Source organism: Phyllopteryx taeniolatus, chromosome 21, assembly GCF_024500385.1.
Source record: "Phyllopteryx taeniolatus isolate TA_2022b chromosome 21, UOR_Ptae_1.2, whole genome shotgun sequence".
NCBI classification, from domain to species: Eukaryota; Metazoa; Chordata; class Actinopteri; order Syngnathiformes; family Syngnathidae; genus Phyllopteryx; species Phyllopteryx taeniolatus.
In genome coordinates, this window is record NC_084522.1 from 17003943 (window position 1) to 17028082 (window position 24140).

The 24140-nt window shown below is 47.4% G+C and overlaps 3 protein-coding genes across 4 annotated transcripts; 2 read left to right on the top strand and 1 right to left on the bottom strand.

The window, feature by feature from the left end:
• Positions 1–5465: 5465 nt before the first annotated feature.
• On the bottom strand, positions 5466–7751 carry LOC133471435 (transcription factor 7-like 1). The gene is made up of 7 exons (XM_061760954.1): positions 7437–7751; positions 6980–7032; positions 6779–6853; positions 6551–6701; positions 6358–6465; positions 6187–6244; positions 5466–5709 (listed from the first exon to the last, which is right to left on the bottom strand). Exons 1-7 carry the CDS (start codon positions 7515–7517, stop codon positions 5507–5509), a joined length of 729 nt encoding a protein of 242 aa, XP_061616938.1. The 5' UTR covers positions 7518–7751; the 3' UTR covers positions 5466–5506.
• A 1621-nt stretch (positions 7752–9372) lies between these two features.
• On the top strand, positions 9373–23708 carry LOC133471436 (transcription factor 7-like 1). Of its 2 annotated transcripts, none has more exons than XM_061760956.1 (7): positions 9373–9681; positions 10094–10146; positions 10273–10347; positions 10425–10572; positions 10658–10765; positions 10865–10922; positions 23350–23708. In XM_061760956.1, exons 1-7 carry the CDS (start codon positions 9601–9603, stop codon positions 23433–23435), a joined length of 609 nt encoding a protein of 202 aa, XP_061616940.1. In that variant the 5' UTR covers positions 9373–9600; the 3' UTR covers positions 23436–23708. The 2 variants fall into 2 exon arrangements, with proteins under 2 accessions (XP_061616940.1, XP_061616939.1); XM_061760955.1 differs by lacking the exon at positions 23350–23708 and adding an exon at positions 11383–11626 and having other exon boundaries at positions 9374–9681.
• Positions 21560–22489, top strand: LOC133471448 (transcription factor 7-like 1-C). Its single transcript, XM_061760987.1, has 4 exons — positions 21560–21642; positions 21720–21866; positions 21953–22060; positions 22169–22489. The coding sequence occupies exons 2-4, from the start codon at positions 21735–21737 to the stop codon at positions 22304–22306; spliced, it is 378 nt and encodes a 125-aa protein (XP_061616971.1). The 5' UTR covers positions 21560–21642; positions 21720–21734; the 3' UTR covers positions 22307–22489.
• Positions 23709–24140: the final 432 nt, after the last annotated feature.

Sequence of the window (24140 nt, forward strand, 5' to 3'; positions counted from 1 at the left end):
CACAAAAAAAAGTCTCGTTATTGCCACATGACTGGTAACCATTTATTTCAGTAGTTCAATTGAAATAATTATTTTCATATATTAATACACTGCAGAAATGTTTTGAAAAAAATTGGATTCTATCTAAAAGCAGATGAAAAACCCAAATTTACGACAAAAAATTAAAATATAAACACTCAAAATGACTTTTTTTACATATAGAAATGAGGTCATAATTGGACATTTGAAAACAAAAAAATTCAGAATAAAATGATTGAACGTTTTTACCATTTATTGACATGCACTTAACTATTCATTGCAGAGATGCGCCGAATAGTTTGCCACGCTCCTTAATCTACCGGTAAATGGGGTCACCCCAATATTCGAAACATCTGTCAGTATGATGTCGTGTAGTTGTCCAGAATAGAATATGATCACAGCAGCTTCGACTTTCTTTGTGGCCCTAATATTCCTTGGTACTTTTCTGTCCATAATTTCATCGTTAACTGAAAGGTCGACTGACATTGTTTAGCAACACCACCTCAAATTCTTGACGACGACTAACAGTTTATACCTCTGGTTTCAAACCAAACTGAGCATTATATAACCTTAGTCAAGGCAGAATACGGCACTGGCTATCATTAGATTATTTTGAAAGTAGTCTCATGACTCACATCTCAGAACTGACGGATGTTATGTGTTTGTGTTTGCAGTGTCTGCACCTGAGCTCGCCTTTCACCAACACCCAGCATGAGGGGCAAAACGCGGACCTGAGCTCAATTTTTGAATTGGGAGACTTGTCAACATGGAGCCTGGATGTGGGGCCCAAAGCGGACCTAACCTCTGCCTTGTTCAGGGAGCGAGAAGCATTGGAGGCGGGAGAAGCCGCCGAGGCGTCCTCCCTCTCCTCCTCTTCAACATGCACCTCTATCCTGCATGATGAGCCCAAGGCGGACCTGATCTCCGCTATGTTTGAGATGGGAGACTTTCAGGTGATGGATCTGGCCCAGACGTCCTCTCACTCATCAATATGGAGCACTGGCCTGGATGTGGGACCCGAGGTGGCCCTGACCTCTGCCCTATTCAAGGAGCTGGAAGACTTGCCTCGGAGGCGGCCGAGGCGTCCTCCTCCTCGTCCACGTGCCGCAAAGTCCACATGGCCGAGGCAGCGAGCGCGCAGGGGAGGCTTCACCCTGATTCAGACTGGAAAATATACACAGTATCTAAGCACAGACTATGAATTTCTTCTCTATTTCAAAGATTTTTTATAAAATGTGCATAACCTATGAATTGATTTTTTTTTTCAATAAATGCTCTACAATTGTACATATATGAATTCCCTCTATGAATGTTTTTACAAATGTTATTTATTAATTCTATTCTACATGACACCTGTTTTCCTCTTTCTCCTATTGGGAAAACAAAACATGAGCAAACACACGTCGCCTCTGTGAGGACGTGCCAGGAAAGACTGTCACGGGCGCCAATGCCGTAAGGGCAGATCCCAAAAAATAGACTCCAGGTAAGAGGTCCGAACAATTTTTATTAAATGGCAGAGCATGTGATGGCGAGACATACGAAACTAAAGGAACTCACAACCAGAGAGAATCAAAAACAGATAACGCAGCGAGACACGACAAACGGTCCGTGTGGTATAATCGTATTGAGCCTAAATTTGGACAGCGGTCAGAACGGCGGCAAACACGTGACAAAAACGAGTGAATATTCTGACGCCCACACACTGTCACGGTGCCCTCTAAAAAGGCTGATGATTACAATGCATGACAGGTGCGTCACCGATGTCAACGCCCTCCTTCGCTCACCCAGACACTGCAACACAAAGAAAAAGGAACGCTCCTCAGGGCCGTAACCCTCCCAGTCGACCAAATACTGCACACCCCTGCCCCTTCTTCTGGAATCCAATATTTCACCCACCGTGTACACTGGCTCACCATCAACCACCCGCGGAGGAGGAGGAGGCACCGCTGGAGGACACAGAGGGCTGGAGGAAACCGGTTTGAGCAAGGAGACATGGAATACAGGGTGAACTTTCATGGCAGGAGGGAGCCGAAGTTTAACTGCCACCGGGTTAACAACAGAGTCAATTTCGAAAGGAACAATATACCGAAGACCCAGTTTTTTGCCCTCTCAGCCTGGCCGTTGGTCTGCGGGTGGAAACCGGACGAACGTCTGGAGCTCTTTGCAGAACAACCTCCAGACCCGAGAGACGAACTGCGGCCCCCTGTCAGACACCAGATCAGCAGGAATACCATGAACTCGGAAGACATGGTCGACAAGGAGATTAGCAGTCTCAAAAGAGGACGGCAGCTTCGGCAGAGCAACGAAATGGGCCATCTTGGAGAATCTGTCGACAACACTCAGGATGACCGAGTTCCCTCCGGACAGCGGAAGGCCCGTGATAAAGTCCAAGGCGACGTGGGACCAGTGGCGGGAAGGAATGGGCAGTGGACGAAGAAGACCAGCTGGAGGACGATGGGACATCTTGCTACGGGCATACACTGAGCATGCCGAAACATATTCTTTAACGTCCCTGCGTAGTCCCTGCGTAGTCCCTGCCACCAGAACTGTTGGGAAATGAGGAAAAATGTCCGACTGATCCCAGGATGGCAAGCGACTCAGAAGTCAATCCCCGGCCCTGCCTGTGTGGAGTTTGCATGTTCTCCCCGTGCCTGCGTGGGTTTTCTATTTCCTCCCACATCCCAAAAACATGCATTAATTGAAGACTCTAAATTGCCCGTAGGTGTGACTGTGAGTGCAAATGGTTGTTTGTTTGTTTGTGCCCTGCGATTGGCTGGCAACCAGTTCAGGGTGTGCCCCTCCTCCTGCCCGATGATAGCTGGGATAGGCTCCAGCACGCCCGCGACCCTGGATGGATGGATCGATGTCACAGAGCACATCATTAATAAGATACTGAAACACAGCGGGTGCATTTGTGAGTCCAAAAGGCATGACTAAGTACTCAAAATGACCTAATGGAGTATTGAACGCAGTCTTCCACTCATCTCCCTCCTTCATCCTCACCAGGTGATAGGCATTTCGCAGATCTAATTTTGTGAACACCTTTGCAGACTGCAAAGGGGCAAACGGCGAGTCCAACAGAGGGAGAGGATACTTATTCTTTATCGTGATGTCGTTAAGACCCCGGAAATCGACACTGAGTCGCAGGGTCCCGTCCTTTTTATCGATAAAGAAAAATCCGGCGCCAACTGCCGACAATGAGGGACGAATCAACCCGGCTGCAAGCGAAGTCGAAATATAATTCTTTGCCTCTTGCTCAGGCTTGGAAATCTGATGCAGCCTCGCACATGGTAGTGGAGCCTCGGGAATGAACTCTATGGAACAGTCGTATGGACGATGCGGAGGCAAAGACTGGCCGCGATCCTTACTGAACACGAGTTGCAAATCATGGTACTCAACCGGTACTTTAGCCAAATCGATGTGCTCGTCTTGAACACGGTAGTCAACATGGCAGACTGCAGACAATGAGAATGACAAAATAGGCTCCAATTCACAATCTATAGTTGATCCCAATTAATATCTGGATTATGAAGTTTTAACCACGTTAATCCCAGCACAACTGGAGCAGATTGACAGGGCATTACAAAAAAATCGCAGCGATTCGATGTGGTTACCCGAGAGCTTTAAACACAGCGGAGCCGTAATATGTGTTGTAACCACAAGGAGACGCCCATCCAAATCAAGAACTTTTCTCGGTTCGCTAAATCTGTACAGCGGACAATTTAGAGTCTCTATCACACAGGAGTCCACAAAACACTCATCAGCTCCGGAGTCAATTAACGCGGAAACCTTCACACTGCCGCCAAATCCCGATACTTCGCCCAATTGAAGTCTCTTGTTGTTCGATCCAGTTCTCAATTCATCGGGTACCAAGTCTTCATCAAAATACTCACACGATGAGACGTTCTTTCCGGAGGCAGAAGGCGCTGTCACCACCACCTGGCCGCTCTGCTCGGATCGCGTAGCGTCACTTCCCCGTGAAGGTCTCGCCATGCAGGTGGATACCTTGTGTCGCGGTTGGCCGCAGTACAGACAGTTGCTGAATCAACCTCACCAGACTCAATCAAACCCACGCTCCTATAAACATCTATCACGTGCTAAGAAACAATTCTATCCTCTGAAATCCAATTGAAACTCTTAAAAATATCGAAAGGCACATCAGTATTGTACACTATGTGAATTGTATTCCTTGTAATATGTGTTTTAACACAATTTTTCCCCCTTCATAGTCTTAATGCTTTAGGATAGTATTCCTCCAGAGCCCGCTGCCCCCAACCAATTCCCCCTCCCTTACAAAGAACCTCACGTTTTTGTGAAGGCAGAATTTTTTGTGGCTTTGGCCAGATTTGTATCAAATACAAATACTGAGACATACTTACTGGTTAAACTGGTGGCTGCACTGCCCCACTTTCTCTTTTGTCATCAAAGCGTAGTTGTGCTCGTTAGCGTAGCAGACGCACTTTGATTAAGTGATGTTCAAGTGATGGAAGCGAATTACAAAATATGAAACCAGTCTTTGTTTTTATTCAATGATTTTTTTTTATTTTTTTTTACAAATTATTGAACAATCTAAAGTGCTGATGGTTTGTTCTCTTTGACATGCAATGTTAAAGGTGCAACAAACAGGCCTTTTTGGGGGGTGGGGCCGCGGGGGGCGTCCTGAAAAGTGATGCTTTCGACACCTGCGATATGCAATACTGGTCACGGAACGAATGGAATTCCTGAGTCCAAATTACTGGATTACTGTATTTTGCACAGTAGAAGCGCTCTTTTATTTCGATGCTGTTTTTGGGTGGCTGGGACGGAATTTCAATGGAAAAAAAGATGACTTGAGATACGAGAGTTTTGTTACGACATGGTACAAAAGGAATTGTTTTAATGGCAGCGGCGGCTGGGGAAGTTCGTCCGAGACGTCCACGGGTCCATCTCTTATGATTTCGGCTGGATTTACAATGCACGGCTCAAGTGAGACAATTTCAGATTTGGATTTTGCGTCACGGCACCGGAAAGACAAATGAAGACAGGCGCTCGAGTGTCAGGACGCTTTCCCCAAAGTTGACCACCAAATCTGTCAGGCCGCCAGACGCTGATCCCCCACGGCCGCAGGTTGCATCAGGTCTTCTGCTGTGGAAAGTTGTCTTCAATTGCACCACAAGTCGTTTCGTGCGCTGCTGCTGACAAATGTGTCGTGTTGATGATTCCAACTGCAAGTCACAATGTGCCTCACGCGTGGAAAAGTCATCACCCCGATACCACTAATTACTTTGCAGGAACAAAACAAGGTCCTATTGTTGCTAATACATTGTTTTCACGGATAAACATATTTCTGTCCAGTTGGCATTTGCAACACACGTTTGAGGGAGCACACACAGAATAGAATATAATTAATAAAACACATTCGTAAAAACATTCATCGAGAGGAAAAAAAACAAAAACGAAGCCATTCGTAGAACATGTATATAGATTTATTAAAACATTTGCAACATATTTAAAGTGTCTGCTCCGCTTCCTCCGCCTCCAGCGCCTCAAGCTGCCTGTACAAGGCCGCCGTCAGGTCCACCTCGGGCCCCACATCCAGGCTCAGTGCGGAGCCCCCAAAGTCTGTGTCCCCCAACAAAATAGTGGACACGAGGTCCTCGTCGGACCCCGTTGAGGGCACCGGGGCCGGTACGGCGAGCTGTGGCGCAGGCGCTGCAAACACGAATAAAAACACAGGTCAGTTCTGAGACGTGAGTCATGAAATATTGTGGCGACCCCATGTACCGGGAGATAGATGAAGGACAGTAGCAAAATATTCGATATATATTATACATCTCCACAATCGCAATACATGGAAGACATTTTCGATGTCATTCGATTTCATTGAATTTGTTTTATGAGGAAATAAAGTCAGAAGGCCAATTCTGACCTAAAATCATTTCAAGTGTTCATAATCTAATTTCTTGGAGGTCAATTTTGGCTTTCCATCTGCTTTGATATAATCCAATTTTAAAAAACGACACAATTTTCACATTGAATTTCACTCATTCAATGGAACTACTGATATGAAATACTAATTACCCGAGGTGCACCTCTACATTATTTTTGTAAAGGCAGAATTTCACAGCCACGTAGTAGGCTTTGGGCAGATTTATAGGAACTAAAAATACTTAGATATACTTTACTTACCGGTCAGATGATTTACGCTGGTGGCTGCACTGCCCCACTTTCTCTTTTGCTTTTTGCCCTAAACAAAAACAAAACAAAAAAGCATGGAGTCGTCGCACACAAAACATTTGAGAAATTATTCTTGACTGTTGTTGCTCCACTGTATCATAACTAAATGACTCTGGGACTCACGTAGTTGTCTCTGTAGGTCCAGTCCGGGTACCTGGTGGCGTGGATCCGGCTGAGCCGCTCAGATTCTTGGAAGTAACTGAGCTGCTCAGCCGGCGTCAGCGACTTCCACTGTGGACATCACCAAAGTGTCAGCGCACACATGCAGAACAACACCAGACAAGCGACGAGGACGTTTGTCGCAAACACAACTCACCATTTGCCCCAGGACCTTGTTGACAGCGGCGCTGTCTTGCCGTGGCGCAGCGGCCTTCACGAAAGGCCGCTGCTCCTTCATGAAAATCATGAATGCATTTGGCGGCTTTTTGATATAAGACGCGGTGTCCCCGCATTTCCTCCTCTTTGTGCTAATGGGAAAACAAAGCATCAGCATGTCGCCTCTGTGTGCATGTGCCAGGAAAGACATTTGACAGAGAATACTGACTCTGAATTCGCTGGCGATGGCCGAGGAGGATGGCGAACTGGGCCCGGCACCAGCTCGAAAAAGTTCGGTCTTAATCTACAAACACGTCAAAACGCGTGTTGAACAACAGGAAGTGTGCGAAGATGCAAACATTCAAGGATTCATCCACATTTGACACATTATATGGCACAAACAAGTTGGATACAGTTGTGTGTTACTTACATCACTCCAACAGGTAGGAGGCTGATGCTCACCACCGACGGTGCACCGCTGACCTGCAAAAAAAATTGTTATTCACGTACTTTTTATTACTACTCAGTTGTAACAAGTAACGAAAATTCCTCAACAGCAGAATAAGAACCACCATTGAACATGATTTAAGATAGGATAATATTGTATCCCAAATGAGCAAATGTCGGTGTAACAGGAGCACACAGTACATTATTTAGCAAATAATAAAAATACATATTCAGAAACGAAGCTTTATTCAATGACTTTCTTAAACCTAAGTGGCTTGCGACCCACAACTCCCCCCCCCCCCCCCCCCTCCCAGAGAAAAAAACGGGCACTTGTGTCTATGGATGAAGATCAATTATTACAGTATGGAATCACATTTTTGCTGCATATCCCAAAAATTTCCATGTGCGCATTTGAGATTTATGTATGAATCGTCTCCTACCTGCTCTCGTTGGTTGAGCATCTTGCCCGAGTCCGCGCTCACCACTTCTAAAATGGTTTCCCACTCTCGATCATCCATCATGTCACTCGGAATGGGCTTTTCTTGGTCACTTGGTATTTATGTCCTTCCCATTATTAGGACCGCCCAAAATAACTCAATCCGCCAATCACACGGCGAAGACTGGGGTGCTCTTTGTGACGTCACGCGTCAAGTTCAAAGAGCGGCAATGGCTAAGCTAACGAGCGAGCTAGCTAACTGACGGCCAATTTGACCGACATTTTGTCCATTCCACCCCGACGAAAATAATAAAAACGCCTCTTTTGACCTTCAGAGACCATCACAATATGGTGAGTCTTCTCGAAGGGGCTTGCGATGTGGCCGCCATTTTAAGAGCCACAATGTTCAAAACGAGTGACCAAAACTTGTGCAAAGGAACAGTCAGAGCGATTTTAGCTTGAAAAAAAAAACAAATATATCCATGACACTCCGTTAATGTCCTGTTGTGGGTGGTCGTTTTTGCCAGACACAACACAAATTGGTTCAATTCATCTAACAGCCGTAATACATTCAGACATATTGTAAAATTGAAACAAATGCCAAATGGCGGTACATTTCTTGTATTTACCTCAGTTTTCTCAAGATTGTCATAGTTTTAATAGCAGCGACAGCATTCATGACATTTGAGAATTTACAGGTGAAATTATCCAAAAGTCCATCAACTGTCTCAGGATTCACAGTTTGTGGCACAGCAATGGTGTCCATAAACTTAGTGGCGGTACTCTCCTTTATGTACCTTTTCTTAATAGACAGAGGTTGTCTGAACTTTTGGAAGAATCTGCAATTCAAAGAAGACACAAAATTGGTCAGAAATAGCCAAATCCTGAATGTCAATTGATATCATTTCAACATCCTTAGAGCTGACCAGGTCTAAGATGTGACCTTGATTGTGGGTTGGACTCTTAATATGTTGAGAGAAGTCAAATGTGTCTAGTATAGCAGAGAGTTCTTTAAATTTTTATTACGTTCTTGTGAACATGAATATTAAAGTCTCCCATTATGACAAAATAGTTGGAGTCAGTACAAATAACTGATAGCAGTTCTGAAAGGTCCTCCATAAATTTTCTATTGTATCTTGGAGGCCTATAAATTATTAAAACAATCACCTTTGGGTCACGTTTAACGAAAAAACAGAGACATTCAAAAGAGCTAAAAATCACCCGGTATAATTTCTTTACACTGAAATAATAAAAAATATCATTTTATTTGATCAAGATTGTATTTATTATGTTTTGGGTGAATTAATATTGTTTGGCAATATATGAATTTGCAAATTCATACTGGATTTTATTTGACGTTCATGCTCTTATTTAAAAAAAAAATCACAAGTTACTCACTACTTACTCACGAGGTGTTTTTTCACGGAGTACTTTCTTACTCTTACTCAAGTAATTATTTGGAAGACTGCTTTTTACTGAGACGAGTCACATTATTCTGACTTGAGTACAGTATTTGGCTTCTCTCGCCACCTCTGCGTACACTTAATCAGTCACTCTGATTCATTTTTTCTGTGGTTTGTACCGTTAACAGCAAAATATTGTGAAATGGCGGCCAGCTAAATACTTGAGAAAACTTGGAAACCTGAGGGAAATACAAGAAATGTACCGCCATTTGGCATTTGTTTCAATTTTGCAATATGTCTGAATGTATTACGGCTGTTAGATGAATTGAACCAATTTATGTTGTGTCTGGCAAAAACGACCACCCATAACAGGACATTAACGGAGTGTCATGGATATAACTGTCTTTTTTTTCCAAGCTAAAATCGCTTTGACTGTTGTTTTGAACATTGTGGCTCCTAAAATGGCGGCCACATCGCAAGCCCCTTCGAGAAGACTCACCATATTGTGATGGTCTCTGAAGGTCAAAAGAGGCGTTTTTATTATTTTCGTCGGGGTGGAATGGACAAAATGTCGCTCAAATTGGCCGTCAGTTAGCTAGCTCGCTCGTTAGCTCAGCCATTGCCGCTCTTTGAACTTGACGCGTGACGTCACAAAGAGCACCCCAGTCTTCGCCGTGTGATTGGCGGATTGAGTTATTTTGGGCGGTCCTAATAATGGGAAGGACATAAATACCAAGTGACCAAGAAAAGCCCATTCCGAGTGACATGATGGATGATCGAGAGTGGGAAACCATTTGGGAAGTGGTGAGCGCGGACTCGGGCAAGATGCTCAACCAACGAGAGCAGGTAGGAGACGATTCATACATAAATCTCAAATGCGCACATGGAAATTTTTGGGATATGCAGCAAAAAGGTGATTCCATACTGTAATAATTGATCTTCATCCATAGACACAAGTGCCCGTTTTTTTCTCTGGGAGGGGGGGGGGGGGGGGGGGGGGGGGGGTTGTGGGTCGCAAGCCACTTAGGTTTAAGAAAGTCATTGAATAAAGCTTCGTTTCTGAATATGTATTTTTATTATTTGCTAAATAATGTACTGTGTGCTCCTGTTACACCGACATTTGCTCATTGGGGATACAATATTATCCTATCTTAAATCGTGTTTAATGGTGTTTCTTATTCTGCTGTTGAGGAATTTTCGTTACTTCTTATAACTGAGTAGTTATAAAAAGTACGTTCATAACATTTTTTTTTTGCAGGTCAGCGGTGCACCGTCGGTGGTGAGCATCAGCCTCCTACCTGTTGGAGTGATGTAAGTAACACACAACTGTATCCAACTTGTTTGTGCCATATAATGTGTCAAATGTGGATGAATCCTTGAATGTTTGCATCTTCGCACACTTCCTGTTGTTCAACACGCGTTTTGACGTGTTTGTAGATTAAGACAGAACTTTTCCGAGCTGGTGCCGAGCCCAGTTAGCCATCCTCCGCGACCTTCGCCAGCGAATTCAAAGTCAGTATTCTCTGTAAAATGTCTTGCCAGGCACATGCACACAGAGGCGACATGCTGATGCTTTGTTTTCCCATTAGCACAAAGAGGAGGAAATGCGGGGACACGTCTTATATCAAAAAGCCACCAAATGCATTCCTCATTTTCATGAAGGAGCAGCGGCCTTTCGTGAAGGCCGCTGCGCCACGGCAAGACAGCGCCGCTGTCAACAAGGTCCTGGGGCAAATGGTGAGTTGTGTTTGCGACAAACGTCCTCGTCGCTTGTCTGGTGTTGTTCTGCATGTGTGCGCTGACACTTTGGTGATGTCCACAGTGGAAGTCGCTGACGCCGGCTGAGCAGCTCAGTTACTTCCAAGAATCTGAGCGGCTCAGCCGGATCCACGCCACCAGGTACCCGGACTGGACCTACAGAGACAACTACGTGAGTCCCAGAGTCCTTTTGCTATTATACAGTCAAGAATAATTTCTCAAATGTTTTGTGTGCGACGACTCCATGCTTTTTTGTTTTGTTTTTGTTTAGGGCAAAAAGCAAAAGAGAAAGTGGGGCAGTGCAGCCACCAGCGTAAATCATCTGACCGGTAAGGAAAGTATATCGAAGTATTTTTAGTTCCTATAAATCTGCCCAAAGCCTACTACGTGGCTCTGAAATTCTGCCTTTACAAAAATAATGCAGAGGTGCACCTCGGGTAATTAGTATTCCATTTCAGTAGTTCAATTGAATGAGTGAAATTCAATGTTAAAATTGTGTCGTTTTTTAAAAATTGGATGATATCAAAGCAGATGGAAAGCCAAAATTGACCTCCAAGAAATTAGATTAGGAACACTTGAAATGATTTTAGGTCAGAATTGGCCTTCTGACTTAATTTCCTCATAAAACAAATTCAATTAAATAGAATTACATATTGCGATTGTGGAGATGTATAATATAAATCGAATATTTTGCTACTGTCCTTCATCTATCTCCCGGTACATGGGGTCGCCACAATATTTCATGACTCACGTCTCAGAACTGACCTGTGTTTTTATTCGTGTTTGCAGCGCCTGCGCCACAGCTCGCCGTACCGGCCCCGGTGCCCTCAACGGGGTCCGACGAGGACCTCGTGTCCACTATTTTATTGGGGGACACAGACTTTGGGGGCTCCGCACTGAGCCTGGATGTGGGGCCCGAGGTGGACCTGACGGCGGCCTTGTACAGCCAGCTTGAGGCGCTGGAGGCGGAGGAAGCGGAGCAGACACTTTAAATATGTTGCAAATGTTTTAATAAATCTATATACATGTTCTACGAATTGCTTCGTTTTTGTTTTTTTTTCCTCTCGATGAATGTTTTTACGAATGTGGTTTATTAATTCTATTCTATTCTGTGTGTGCTCCCTCAAACGTGTGTTGCAAATGCCAACTGGACAGAAATATGTTTATCCGTGAAAACAATGTATTAGCAACAATAGGACCTTGTTTTGTTCCTGCCAAAAATCATGTTTGTCATTCTGCAAAGTCATTAGCGGTATCGGGGTGATGACTTTCCACGCGTGAGGCACATTGTGACTTGCAGTTGGAATCATCAACACGACACATTTGTCAGCAGCAGCGCACGAAACGACTTGTGGTGCAATTGAAGACAACTTTCCACAGCAGAAGACCTGATGTAACCTGCGGCCGTGGGGGATCAGCGTCTGGCGGCCTGACAGATTTGGTGGTCAACTTTGGGGAAAGCGTCCTGACACTCGAGCGCCTGTCTTCATTTGTCTTTCCGGTGCCATGACGCAAAATCCAATTGCGAGCAACACATCTGAAATTGTCTCACTTGAGCCGTGCAGTGTAAATCCAGCCGAAATCATAAGAGATGGACCCGTGGACGTCTCGGACGAACTTCCCCAGCCGCCGCTGCCATTAAAACAATTCCTTTTGTACCATGTCGTCACAAAACTCTCGTATCTCAAGTCATCTTTATCCATTGAAATTCCGTCCCAGCCACCCAAAAACAGCATCGAAATAAAAGAGCGCTTCTACTGTGCAAAATACAGTAATCCAGTAATTTGGACTCAGGGATTCCATTCGTTCCGTGACCAGTTTTGCATATCGCAGGTGTCGAAAGCATCACTTTTCAGGACGCCCCCCGCGGCCCCACCCCCCAAAAAGGCCTGTTTGTTGCACCTTTAACATTGCATGTCAAAGAGAACAAACCATCAGCACTTTAGATTGTTCAATAATTTGTAAAAAAAAAAAAAAAAAAAAAAATCATTGAATAAAAACAATCAAAGACTGGTTTCATATATTGTAATTTGCTTCCATCACTTGAACATCACTTCATCAAACTGCGTCTGCTACGCTAACGAGCACAACTACGCTTTGATTACAAAAGAGAAAGTGGGGCAGTGAAGCCACCAGTTTAACCAGTAAGTATGTCTCAGTATTTGTATTTGATACAAATCTGGCCAAAGCCACAAAAAATTCTGCCTTAACAAAAACGTGAGGTTCTTTGTAAGGGAGGGGGAATTGGTTGGGGGCAGCGGGCTCTGGAGGAATACTATCCTAAAGCATTAAGACTATGAAGGGAAAAAAATTGTGTTAAAACACATATTACAAGGAATACAATTCACATAGTGTACAGTACTGCTGTGCCTTTCGATATTTTTAAGAGTTTCCAATGTATTTAAGAGGATAGAATTGTTTCTAGGCATGTGGTAGATGTTAATAGGAGTGTGGGTTTGATTGAGTCTGGTGAGGTTGATTCAGCAAGAAAAAGATGTATACGTAACGCAAAAAAAAAAAAGAGTTTATCAGTACATTGCTCATGTTCCGTGGGAGGCGGGGGACATCGAGTCCGAGTGGACCGTGTTCCGCGCCTCCATTGCTGAGGCGGCCGACCGGAGTTGTGGCCGTAAGGTGGTGTCGTGGCGACAATCGCAGAACCCGTTGGTGGACACCAATGGTGAGGGATGGCGTCAAGCTGAAGGAGGAGTCCTATCGGGCCTTTTTGGCCTGTGGGACTCCTGAGGCAGCTGATGGGTACGGGCTGGCCAAGCGGAATGCAGCTTTGGTGGTCGCTGAAGCAAAAACTCAGGCATGGGAGGAGTTTGGTGAGGCCATGGAGAAAGACTTCCTGACGGCTTCGAGGAAATTCTGGTCCACCATCCGACGTCTCAGGAGGGTAAAGCAGTGCACCATCAACACTGTGTATAGTGGGGATGGGGCGCTGCTGAACTCGACTCGGGACGTTGTGAGCCGGTGGGGAGAATACTTCGAAGACCTCCTCAATTCCACCGACACGCCTTCCCATGAGGGAGCAGAGTCTGGGTTCTCCTATCTCTGGGGTTGAGGTCACCGAGGTGGTTAAAAAGCTCCTCGGTGGCAAGGCCCTGGTGGTGGATGAGATTGGCCCGGAGTTCCTCAAGGCTCTGGATGTTGTAGGGGTGTCCTGGTTGACACGCCTCTGCAACATCGCATGGACATCGGGGACAGTGCCTCTGGATTTGCAGACTGGGGTGGTGGTCCCCCTTTTTAAGAAGGGGGACCGGAGGGTGTGTTCCAACTACAGGGGGATCACACTCCTCAGCCTCCCTGGTAAGGTCTATTCAGGGGTGCTTCGGGAGTATGGGGTACCGAACCCACTGATACGGGCTGTTCAGTCCCTGTACGACCGGAGTCAGAGTTTGGTCCGCATATCCGGCAGTAAGTCGGACTCGTTCCCGGTGAGGGTTGGACTCCGCCAAGGCTGCCCTTGGTCACCGATTCTGTTCATAACTTTTAGGGACAGAATTTCTCGGCGCAGCCGAGGCGTAGAGGGGGTCCGGTTTGGTGGTACTGCATCTCTGCTTTTTGCAGATGATGTGGTTCTGTTGGCTTCATCAAGCCGTGACCTCCAACTCTCATTGGAGCAGTTCGCAGCCGAGTGTGAAGCGGCTGGGATGAGAATCAGCACCTCCAAATCTGAGACCAAACGAGATCCCGGATACAAGCGGCCGAAATGAGTTTCCTTCGCAGGGTGTCCGGGCTCTCCCTTTGAGAGAGGGTGAGAAGCTCGGTTATCCGGGAGGATCTCAGAGTAGAGCCGTTGCTCCTTCACATCGAGAGGAGCCAGATGAGTTGGCTGGGGCATCTAATTCGGATGCCTCCCGGACGCCTCCCTGGTGAGGTGTTCCGGGTACGTCCCACCGGGAGGAGACCCCGGGGACGACCCAGGACACGCTGGAGAGACTACGTCTTTCGGCTGGCTTGGGAACACCTCGGGATCCCCCCGGAAGAAATGGATGAAGTGGCTGGGGAAAGGGAAGTCTGGGCGTCCTTGCTAAAGCTACTGCCCCCGCGACCCGACCTCGGAAAAGCGGTAGAAGATGGATGGAAAAAAATCAATTAATAGATTATGCACATTTTATAAAAAATCTTTGAAATAGGGAAGAAATTCATTGTCTGTGCTTAGATACTGTGTATATTTTCCAGTCTGAATCAGGGTGAAGCCTCCCCTGCGCGCTCGCTGTCTCGGCCATATGGACTTTGCGGCACGTGGACGAGGAGGAGGACGCCTCGGCAGCTTCGGCCGCCTCCAAGCCAAGTCTTCCAGCTCCTTCAATAGGGCAGATGTCAGGGCCACCACGGGTCCCACATCCATATTGATGAGTGAGAGGACGCCTGGGCCAAATCCATCACCTGAAAGTCTCCCATCTCGAACATCGCGGAGATCAGGTCCGCCTTGGGCTCATCATGCAGGATAGAGGTGCATGTTGAAGAGGAGGAGAGGGAGGACGCCTCGGCGGCTTCTCCCGCCTCCAATGCTTCTCGCTCCCTGAACAAGGCAGAGGTTAGGTCCGCTTTGGGCCCCACATCCAGGCTCCATGTTGTCAAGTCAATTTTTGTCAATCCAAAAATTGAGCTCAGGTCCGCGTTTTGCCCCTCATGCTGGGTGTTGGTGAAAGGCGTGGGGCCCGGCAGAGCGAGCTCAGGTGCAGACACTGCAAACACAAACACATAACATCCGTCAGTTCTGAGATGTGAGTCATGAGACTACTTTCAAAATAATCTAATGATAGCCAGTGCCGTATTCTGCCTTTACTAAGGTTATATAATGCTCAGTTTGGTTTGAAACCAGAGGTATAAACTGTTAGTCGTCGTCAAGAATTTGAGGTGGTGTTGCTAAACAATGTCAGTCGACCTTTCAGTTAAAGATGAAATTATGGACAGAAAAGTACCAAGGAATATTAAGGCCACAAAGAAAGTCGAAGCTGCTGTGATCATATTCTATTCTGGACAACTACACGACATCATACTGACCGATGTTTCTAATGTTGGGGTGACCCCATTTACCGGTAGATTAAGGAGCGTGGCAAAATATTGGGCGCATCTCTGCAATGAATATTTAAGTGCATCTCAATAAATGGTAAAAACGTTCAATCATTTTATTCTGAATTTTTTTTTTTCAAATGTCCAATTATGACCAAATTTTTATATGTAAAAAAATCATTTCGAGTGTTTATATTTTAATTTTTGGTGGTAAATTTGGGTTTTTCATCTGCTTTTAGATAGAATCTTAATTTTTTCAAAAAATTTATGCAGTGTATTAATATATGAAATTAATTATTTCAATTGAACGACTGAAATAAATGGTTACCAGTAATGTGGTAATAGCGAGACTTTTTTTGTGACAATTGTGCAAATGTTGTCGAGTCATCGAGCAATTTAGAGCAGTTTGAAATGACTAATAGAACAATAGTCTGTTACAGTGACCGTTGTGCAAATTGTGCAAGGACTTCAAGAAATTCATGCAGTTTTAAGTGACTTGGAGAGATAATCTGGAACAGTGTCAATTGTGCAAATGGTGCAGATACTTCTCAAGCACAAGTGGCCAGTATTGGTCAACAACAGATATGAAAGTAGCGCCGAGTGGCAAGACTACGACAGTGAGTGCACGAATAATGTATAATTGGCCCGACAGAGATGTGACAAGAATCTCAAGACAAAAATGGCAGCATGTTACAAATTAATTGCAAGTTAACTGTTTAAGAAGTTAATGGCACGAGGGAAGAACCTGTTGGAATGTCTGCTAGTTTTAGTTTGCATTGTTCGATAGCGCCTCCTTGAGGGAAGGAGCTGGAAGAGGTGGTGACCAGGATGTGGAGGGTCCAAGAGGATTTTGCACGCTCCTGTCTTACTTCTTGCAGCATGCAAGTCCTCAAGGGCAGATAGGGGGTTACTGACAATTTTTTCAGTAGTTTTGAGTGACCGTTGCAGTCGGAGTTTGTCCTTTTTTGTGGAAGCACCAAACCAGACTGTGATGGATGAACACAGGACTGATTCGATGACTGCTGGTGAGAACTGCCTCAACAGCTCCTATCCATCCATCCATCCATTCTCTACCGCTTATCCGGGTCGGGTCGCGGGGGCAGTAGCTTCAGCAGGGACGCCCAGACTACCCTCTCCCCAGCCACTTCATCCAGCTCTTCCGGGGGGATCCCGAGGCGTTCCCAGGCCAGCCGAAGGATGTAGTCTCTCCAGCGCGTCCTGGGTCGTCCCCGGGGTCTCCTCCCGGTGGGACATGCCCGGAACACCTCACCAGGGAGGCGTCCGGGAGGCATCCGAATCAGATGCCCCAGCCACCTCATCTGACTCCTCTCAATGCGGAGGAGTAGCGGCTCTACTCTGAGATCCTCCCGGATGACCGAGCTTCTCACCCTATCTCTAAGGGAGAGCCCGGACACCCTGCGGAGGAAACTCATTTCGGCCGCTTGTATCCGGGACCCACAGCTCATGACCATAGGTGAGGGTAGGAACGAAGATCGACCGGTAAATTGAGAGCTTCGCCTTTCGGCTTAGCTCTTTCTTTACCACAACGGACCGATACAAAGTCCGCATCACTGCAGACGCTGCACCGATCCGCCTGTCGATCTCCCGTTCCATTCTTCCCTCACTCGTGAACAAGACCCCAAGATACTTGAATTCCTCCACTTGGGGCAGGATCTCATCCCCGACCTGGAGATGGCATGCCACCCTTTCCCGACTGAGGACCATGGTCTCAGATTTGGAGGTGCTGATTCTCATCGCAGCCGCTTCACACTCGGCTGCGAACCCTCTCCAATGAGAGTTGGAGGTCACGGCTTGATGAAGCCAACAGAACCACATCATCTGCAAAAAGCAGAGATGCAATACTGAGGCCACCAAACCGGAACCCCTCTACGCCTCGGCTGCGCCTAGAAATTCTGTCCATAAAAGTTATGAACAGAATCGGCGACAAAGGGCAGCCTTGGCGGAGTCCAACCCTCACCGGGAACGAGTCCGACTTACTGCCGGATATGCGGACCAAACTCTGACTCCGGTCGTACAGGGACCGAACAGCCTGTATCAGGGGGTTCGGTACCCCATACTCCCGAAGCACTCTCCACAGGACTCCCCGAGGGACACGGTCGAACGCCTTCTCCAAGTCCACAAAACACATGTAGACTGGTTGGGCGAACTCCCATGCACCCTCGAGGACCCTGCCGAGGGTGTAGAGCTGGTCCACTGTCCACGAAAACCACACTGCTCCTCCTGAATCTGAGATTCGACTTCCCGACGGACTCTCCTCTCCAGCACCCCTGAATAGACCTTACCAGGGAGGCTGAGCAGTGTGATCCCCCTGTAGTTGGAACACACCCTCCGGTCCCCCTTCTTAAAAAGGGGGACCTCCACCCCAGTCTGCCAATCCAGAGGCACTGTCCCCGATGTCCACGCGATGTTGCAGAGGCGTGTCAACCAGGACAGCCCCAAGACATCCAGAGCCTTTAGGAACTCCGGGCGAATCTCATCCACCCCCGGGGCCCTGCCACCGAGGAGCTTTTTAACTACCTCGGTGACCTCAAACCCAGAGATAGGAGAGCCCGCCTCAGAGAACCCACACTCTGCTTCCCCATGGGAAGGCGTGTCGGTGGAATTGAGGAGGTCTTCGAAGTATTCTCCCCACCGACTCACAACGTCCCGAGTCGAGGTCAGCAGCGCCCCATCCCCACTATACACAGTGTTGGTGGTGCACTGCTTTCCTCTCCTGAGACGTCGGATGGTGGACCAGAATTTCCTCGAAGCCATCCGGAAGTCTTTCTCCATGGCCTCACCGAACTCCTCCCATGCCCGGGTTTTTGCTTCAGCGACCACCAGAGCTGCATTCCGCTTGGCCAGCCGGTACCCATCAGCTGCGTCAGGAGTCCCACAGGCCAAAAAGGCCAGATAGGACCCCTTCTTCAGCTTGACGGCATCCCTCACCGTTGGTGTCCACCAACGGGTTCGGGGATTGCCGCCACGACAGGCACCGACCACCTTACGGCCACAGGTCCAGTCGGCCGCCTCAGCAATGGAGGCGCGGAACATGGTCCACTCGGACTCGATGTCCCCCGCCTCCCCCGGAACATGAGCAAAGTTCTGTCGGAGGTGGGAGTTGAAACTCCTTCTGACAGGGGATTCTGCCAGATGTTCCCAGCAGACCCTCACAATACGTTTGGGCCTGCCACGTCGGACCGGCATCTTCCCCCACCATCGGAGCCAACTCACCACCAGGTGGTGATCAGTTGACAGCTCCGCCCCTCTCTTCACCCGAGTGTCCAAGACATGCGGCCGCAAGTCCGATGACACGACCACAAAGTCGATCATCGAACTGCGACCTAGGGTGTCCTGGTGCCAAGTGCACGTGTGGACACCCTTATGCTTGAACATGGTGTTCGTTATGGACAATCCCTGACGAGCACAGAAGTCCAATAACAGAACACCGCTTGGGTTCTGATTGGGGGGGCCGTTCCTCCCAATCGCGCCCTTCCAGGTCTCACTGTCATTGCCCACGTGAGCATTGAAGTCCCCCAACAGAACAATGGAGTCCCCAGCGGGAGCGCTCTCCAGCACCCCCTCCAAGGACTCCAAAAAGGGTGGGTACTCTGAACTGCTGTTTGGTGCATAGGCACAAACAACAGTCAGGACCCGTCCCCCCACCCGAAGGCGGAGGGAGGCTACCCTCTCGTCCACCGGGGTGAACCCCAACGTACAGGCGCCGAGCCGGGGGGCAATAAGTATACCCACATCTGCTCGGCGCCTCTCACCATGGGCAACTCCAGAGTGGAAGAGAGTCCAACCCCTCTCGAGAGGACTGGTACCAGAGCCCCAGGTGTGTGTGGAGGCGAGTCCGACTATATCGAGTCGGAACTTCTCGACCTCACACACCAGCTCGGGCTCCTTCCCTGCCAGAGAGGTGACATTCCACGTCCCTAGAGCCAGCTTCTGTAGCCGGGGATCGGATCGCCAAGGTCCCCGCCTTCGGCCACCGCCCAGCTCACACTGCACCCGACCCCTATGGCCCCTCCCACAGGTGGTGAGCCCATGGGAAGGGGGACCCACGTTACCCTTTCGGGCTGTGCCCGGCCGGGCCCCATGAGTGCAGGCCCGGCCACCAGGCGCTCGCCTTCGAGCCCCACCACCAGGCCTGGCTCCAGTGGGGGGCCCCGGTGGCCCGCGTCCGGGCAAGGGAAAACGAAGTCCATTGTTTGTCGTCATCATTAGGGGTCTTTGAGCCGTGCTTTGTCTGGTCCCTCACCTAGGACCTGTTTGTCATGGGTGACCCTGCCAGGGGCATAAAGCCCCAGACAACTTAGCTCCTAGGATCACTCAACAGCTCCTATACTGATGTATTTGTTTTTTTGCAATGCCTGCACCAGAGCTTGCTCTGCCGGCCCCGGCGCCTTCAAAAGGGCCGGCCAAGGACCTCGTGCCCATTTTTGAATTGGGGGACACAGACTTTGGAGGCTCAGTATGGGGCCTGGATGTGGGGCTTGAGGTGGACCTGACCTCCGCCTTGGTCGAGCAGCTGGAGGAATTGGAGGCGGCGGAAGCTGCCGAGAAGTCCTCCTTCCCATGCATGTGTCGCAAAGTGGACATGACAGAGGCAGAGAGAGGGCAGGGTTGGCTTCAACCTGGTTCAGTATCTCATCACAGAATAAAAATTTATTTCAAATGTTTTTAGAAACGAGCCACTGATGGTGTAGTGGTACACTCGCCTGACTTTGGTGCGGGCAGCGTGGATTCAGTTCCCACTCAGCGAGGGTGCAAATGTGATTGCAAATGGTCGTCCGTGTCTGTATGTGCCCTGCGATTGACTGGCGACCAGTTCAGGGTGTAGGGACCTGTGCTCGCTCTGCTGGGCCCCACGCCTTTCACCAACACCCAGCATGAGGGGAAAAACGCGGACCTGAGCTCAATTTTTGAATTGGGAGACTTAGAGGGACAGTTTCGGCGTCCTCTCGCTCAACAACATGGAGCCTGGATGTGGGGCCTGAAGCGGACCTGACCTCTTCCTTGTTCAGGGAGTGAGAAGCATCGGAGGCGGCGGAAGCTGCCGAGGCGTCGTCCCTCTCCTCCTCTTCAACATGCACCTCTATCCTGCATGATGGGCCCAAGGTGGACCTGATCTCTGCTATGTTTGAGATGGGAGACTCCACAACATGGAGCACCAGCCTGGATGTGGGACCCGAGGTGGCCCTGACCTCTGCCCTATTCAAGGAGCTGAAAGCCTTGCCTTGGAGGTGGCGGAAGGCGTCCTCCTCCGTGTCCACGTGCCCCAAAGTCGACATGGTTGACGCAGGGGTGGCTTCACCCTGATTCAGACTGGCCAAGATACACAGTATCAAAACACAGACTATGAATTTCTTCTTTATTTCAAAGGTTTTTACAAAATGTGCAGAACCAATTAATTGCTTTTTTAAAAATAAATGTTTCACAATTGTAAGTACAGTGGCTGAAATAAGTATTTAACACGTCACTATTTTTCTCATTAAATATGTTTCCAAAGGTGGTATTGACATGAAAAGCTACTTAGGTTTAAGAAAGTCATTGTATAAAGCTTTGTTTCTGAATATGTATTTTTATTATTTGCTAAATAATGTTCTGTGTGCTCCTGTTACATTTGCTCATTGGGGATACAATATTATCCTATCTTAAATCATGTTTAATGGTGGTTCTTATTCTGCTGTTGAGGAATGTTCATTACTTGTTACAACTGAGTAGTAATAAAACGTACGTTAATAAACATTTTTTTTTTGCAGGTCAGCGGTGCACCGTCGGTGGTGAGCATCAGCCTCCTACCTGTTGGAGTGATGTAAGTAACACACAACTGTATCCAACTTGTTTGTGCCATATAATGTGTCAAATGTATATGAATCCTTGAATGTTTGCATCTTCGCACACTTCCTGTTATTCAACACGTGCGTCTTGAGGTGTTTGGACAACAGGACAGACCTTTTCCGAGCTGGTGCCTGGGCCAGTTCTCCATCCTCCTCGACGTTCGCCATCGAATTCAAAGTAAGTATTCTCTGTAAAATGTATTTCCCGGCACATGCACACAGAGGCGACATGCTGATGCTTTGTTTTCCCATTAGAACAAAGAGGAATAAATGCACGGAGAAGTTCACTGCGCCTTACATCAAGAAGCCCCCTCATGCATTCATGATCTTCATGGAGGTTTTGTGAAGGCCGCTGCGCCATGGCAAGACAGCGCTGCTGTCAATAAGGTCCTCGGGCAACTGGTGAGTGTGTTTGCGACAAACACGTCCTCGTCGCTTGTCTGGTGTTGTTCTGCATGTGTGCGCTGACACTTTGGTGATGTCCACAGTGGAAGTCGCTGACGCCGGCTGAGCAGCTCAGTTACTTCCAAGAATCTGAGCGCCTCAGCCGGATCCACGCCACCAGGTACCCGGACTGGACCTACAGAGACAACTACGTGAGTCCCAGAGTCATTTAGTTATTATACAGTGGAGCAACAACAGTCAAGAATAATTTCTCAAATGCTTTTGTGTGTGATGACCCCATGCTTTTTTTTTTGGTTTAGGACAAAAGAGAAAGTGATTTCCAGCGTAAATCATCTGACCGGTCAGTACAGTATATCTCAGTATTTTTAGTTCATATAAATCTGTCCAAAGCCTACTACGTGGCTCTGAAATTCTGCCTGTACAAAAATAATGTATAGGTGCATCTCAGTGAATTAGCATTTAATTTCAGTCGTTCCATTGAAAGAGTGAAATTCCATTTTTTTTTTTTTATATATTGGATTATATCAAAGCAGGTGGAAAGCTAAAGTTTACCACCAAGAAATTAGAACATAAACACTTGAAATGATTTTTAAGAGAGAAATTAGGTCAGAATTGGCCTTCTGACTTTATTTCCTATCCATCCATCCATCCATTTTCCAAGCCACTTCTCCTTCCTTGGCGTGCTGGATCCTATCCCGGCCATCATCGGGCAGGAGGCGGGTTACACCCTGAACTGGTTGCCAGCCAATCGCAGGGCACATACAAACAAACAACCATTCGCACTCACATTCACACCTACGGGCAATTTAGAGTTGTCAATTAACCTACCACGCATGTTTTTGGGATGTGGGAGGAAACCGGAGTGCCCGGAGAAAACCCACGCAGGCACGGGGAGAACATGCAAACTCCACACAGGCGGGACCGGGGATTGAACCCTGGTCCTCAGAACTGTGAGGTAGACGCTCTAACCAGTCGTCCACCGTTCCGCCTACTTTATTTCCTTAAAAAACAAAAACAAAAAAAAACGAATGAAATGGAATTAAATATGTAATTTCTTCCATGTATTGAGATGCACTTATATGTTGACTGTCGAGATGTTCCTAATATTTTGCTACTGTCCTTCATCTAGTTACCGGTAATTGGGGTCGCCACAATGTTAGAAACATCTGTCAGTATGATGCAGTGCAGTTTTACACAGTATTATATGATCACAGCACCTTCAATTTTCATTATGGCCCCAATATTCCTTGGTACTTCTGTCCATAATTTTGCTTTAAACTGAAAAGTGGACTGAAATCTTTACATTGTGGACCAAATTCTTGACGACTACCAACAGTTACTACCTCTGTTTCAAAGCAAACTGAGCATTTTATAACCTGAGGAAAGGCAGAATATTGCAGTGGCAATCATGAGATTATTTTGAAAGTAGTTTCATGACTCGCGTCTCAGAACTGACCGATGTTTTTATTTGTGTTTGCAGCGCCTGCGCCACAGCTCGCGGTATTGGCCCCGGTGCCCTCAACGGGGCCCGACGATCGCCCTTGTACAGGCAGCATGAGGCACTGAAGGCGGAGGAAGCGGCCGGATCGGAGCATAGACTTTAAATTTATTTCAAATGTTTTAATAAAACTATGAATTTTTTCATTTTTGTTTTTCTCTCTCAATGAATGTTTTTACGAATGTATTTTATTAATTCTATTCTGTGTGTGTTGCACAGAAAATATACACTAATCCCCATTATTTAGAACAGTATAGAATAAAAAAGTTTCAGGTCACATATTTCACACTTTCATTTCGGGCCCACCAACCTTCCACAAAGTGAGAGCTGCTACAGTTTACGCCACACTGCTGAAATAACAAACAGTGGAATTTTGACTCATGAATTGAAATCGTTCCGTGTCCAGTATCGCAGGTGTCAGGCGGAATCCTCCCAATTCCAAAACCATCACTTTCCATCCATCCATCCATTTTCTGTACCGCTTTATCCTCACAAGGGTCACGGGTGTGCTGGAGCCTATCCCAGCCATCTTCGGGCGAGAGGCGGGGTGCACCCTGAACTGGTCGCCAGCCAATCGCAGGGCGCATATAAACAAACAACCATTCCCGTACACATTCACACCTACGCGCAATTTAGAGTCTTCAATACACCTACCACGCATGTTTTTGGGATGTGGGAGGAAACCGGACTGCCCAGAGAAAACCTACGCAGACACGGGGAGAACATGCAAACACCACACAGGTGGGGCCGGGATTTGAACCCCGGTCCTCAGA

Excerpts from the sequence above, each read along its gene's own strand:
- LOC133471448 (XM_061760987.1), top strand. The coding sequence starts at position 21,735 with ATGCACGGAGAAGTTCACTGCGCCTTACATCAAGAAGCCCCCTCATGC. Across the intron at positions 21,867-21,952 it reads ATAAGGTCCTCGGGCAACTG|TGGAAGTCGCTGACGCCGGC; the intron begins GTGAGTGTGTTT and ends TGATGTCCACAG. Across the intron at positions 22,061-22,168 it reads GGACCTACAGAGACAACTAC|GACAAAAGAGAAAGTGATTT; the intron begins GTGAGTCCCAGA and ends TTTTTGGTTTAG.
- LOC133471436 (XM_061760955.1), top strand. The coding sequence starts at position 9,601 with ATGATGGATGATCGAGAGTGGGAAACCATTTGGGAAGTGGTGAGCGCG. Across the intron at positions 10,147-10,272 it reads CTCCTACCTGTTGGAGTGAT|ATTAAGACAGAACTTTTCCG; the intron begins GTAAGTAACACA and ends ACGTGTTTGTAG. Across the intron at positions 10,766-10,864 it reads GGACCTACAGAGACAACTAC|GGCAAAAAGCAAAAGAGAAA; the intron begins GTGAGTCCCAGA and ends GTTTTTGTTTAG.
- LOC133471435 (XM_061760954.1), bottom strand. The coding sequence starts at position 7,517 with ATGATGGATGATCGAGAGTGGGAAACCATTTTAGAAGTGGTGAGCGCG. Across the intron at positions 6,854-6,979 it reads CTCCTACCTGTTGGAGTGAT|ATTAAGACCGAACTTTTTCG; the intron begins GTAAGTAACACA and ends ACGTGTTTGTAG. Across the intron at positions 6,702-6,778 it reads CCATCGCCAGCGAATTCAGA|CACAAAGAGGAGGAAATGCG; the intron begins GTCAGTATTCTC and ends TTTTCCCATTAG.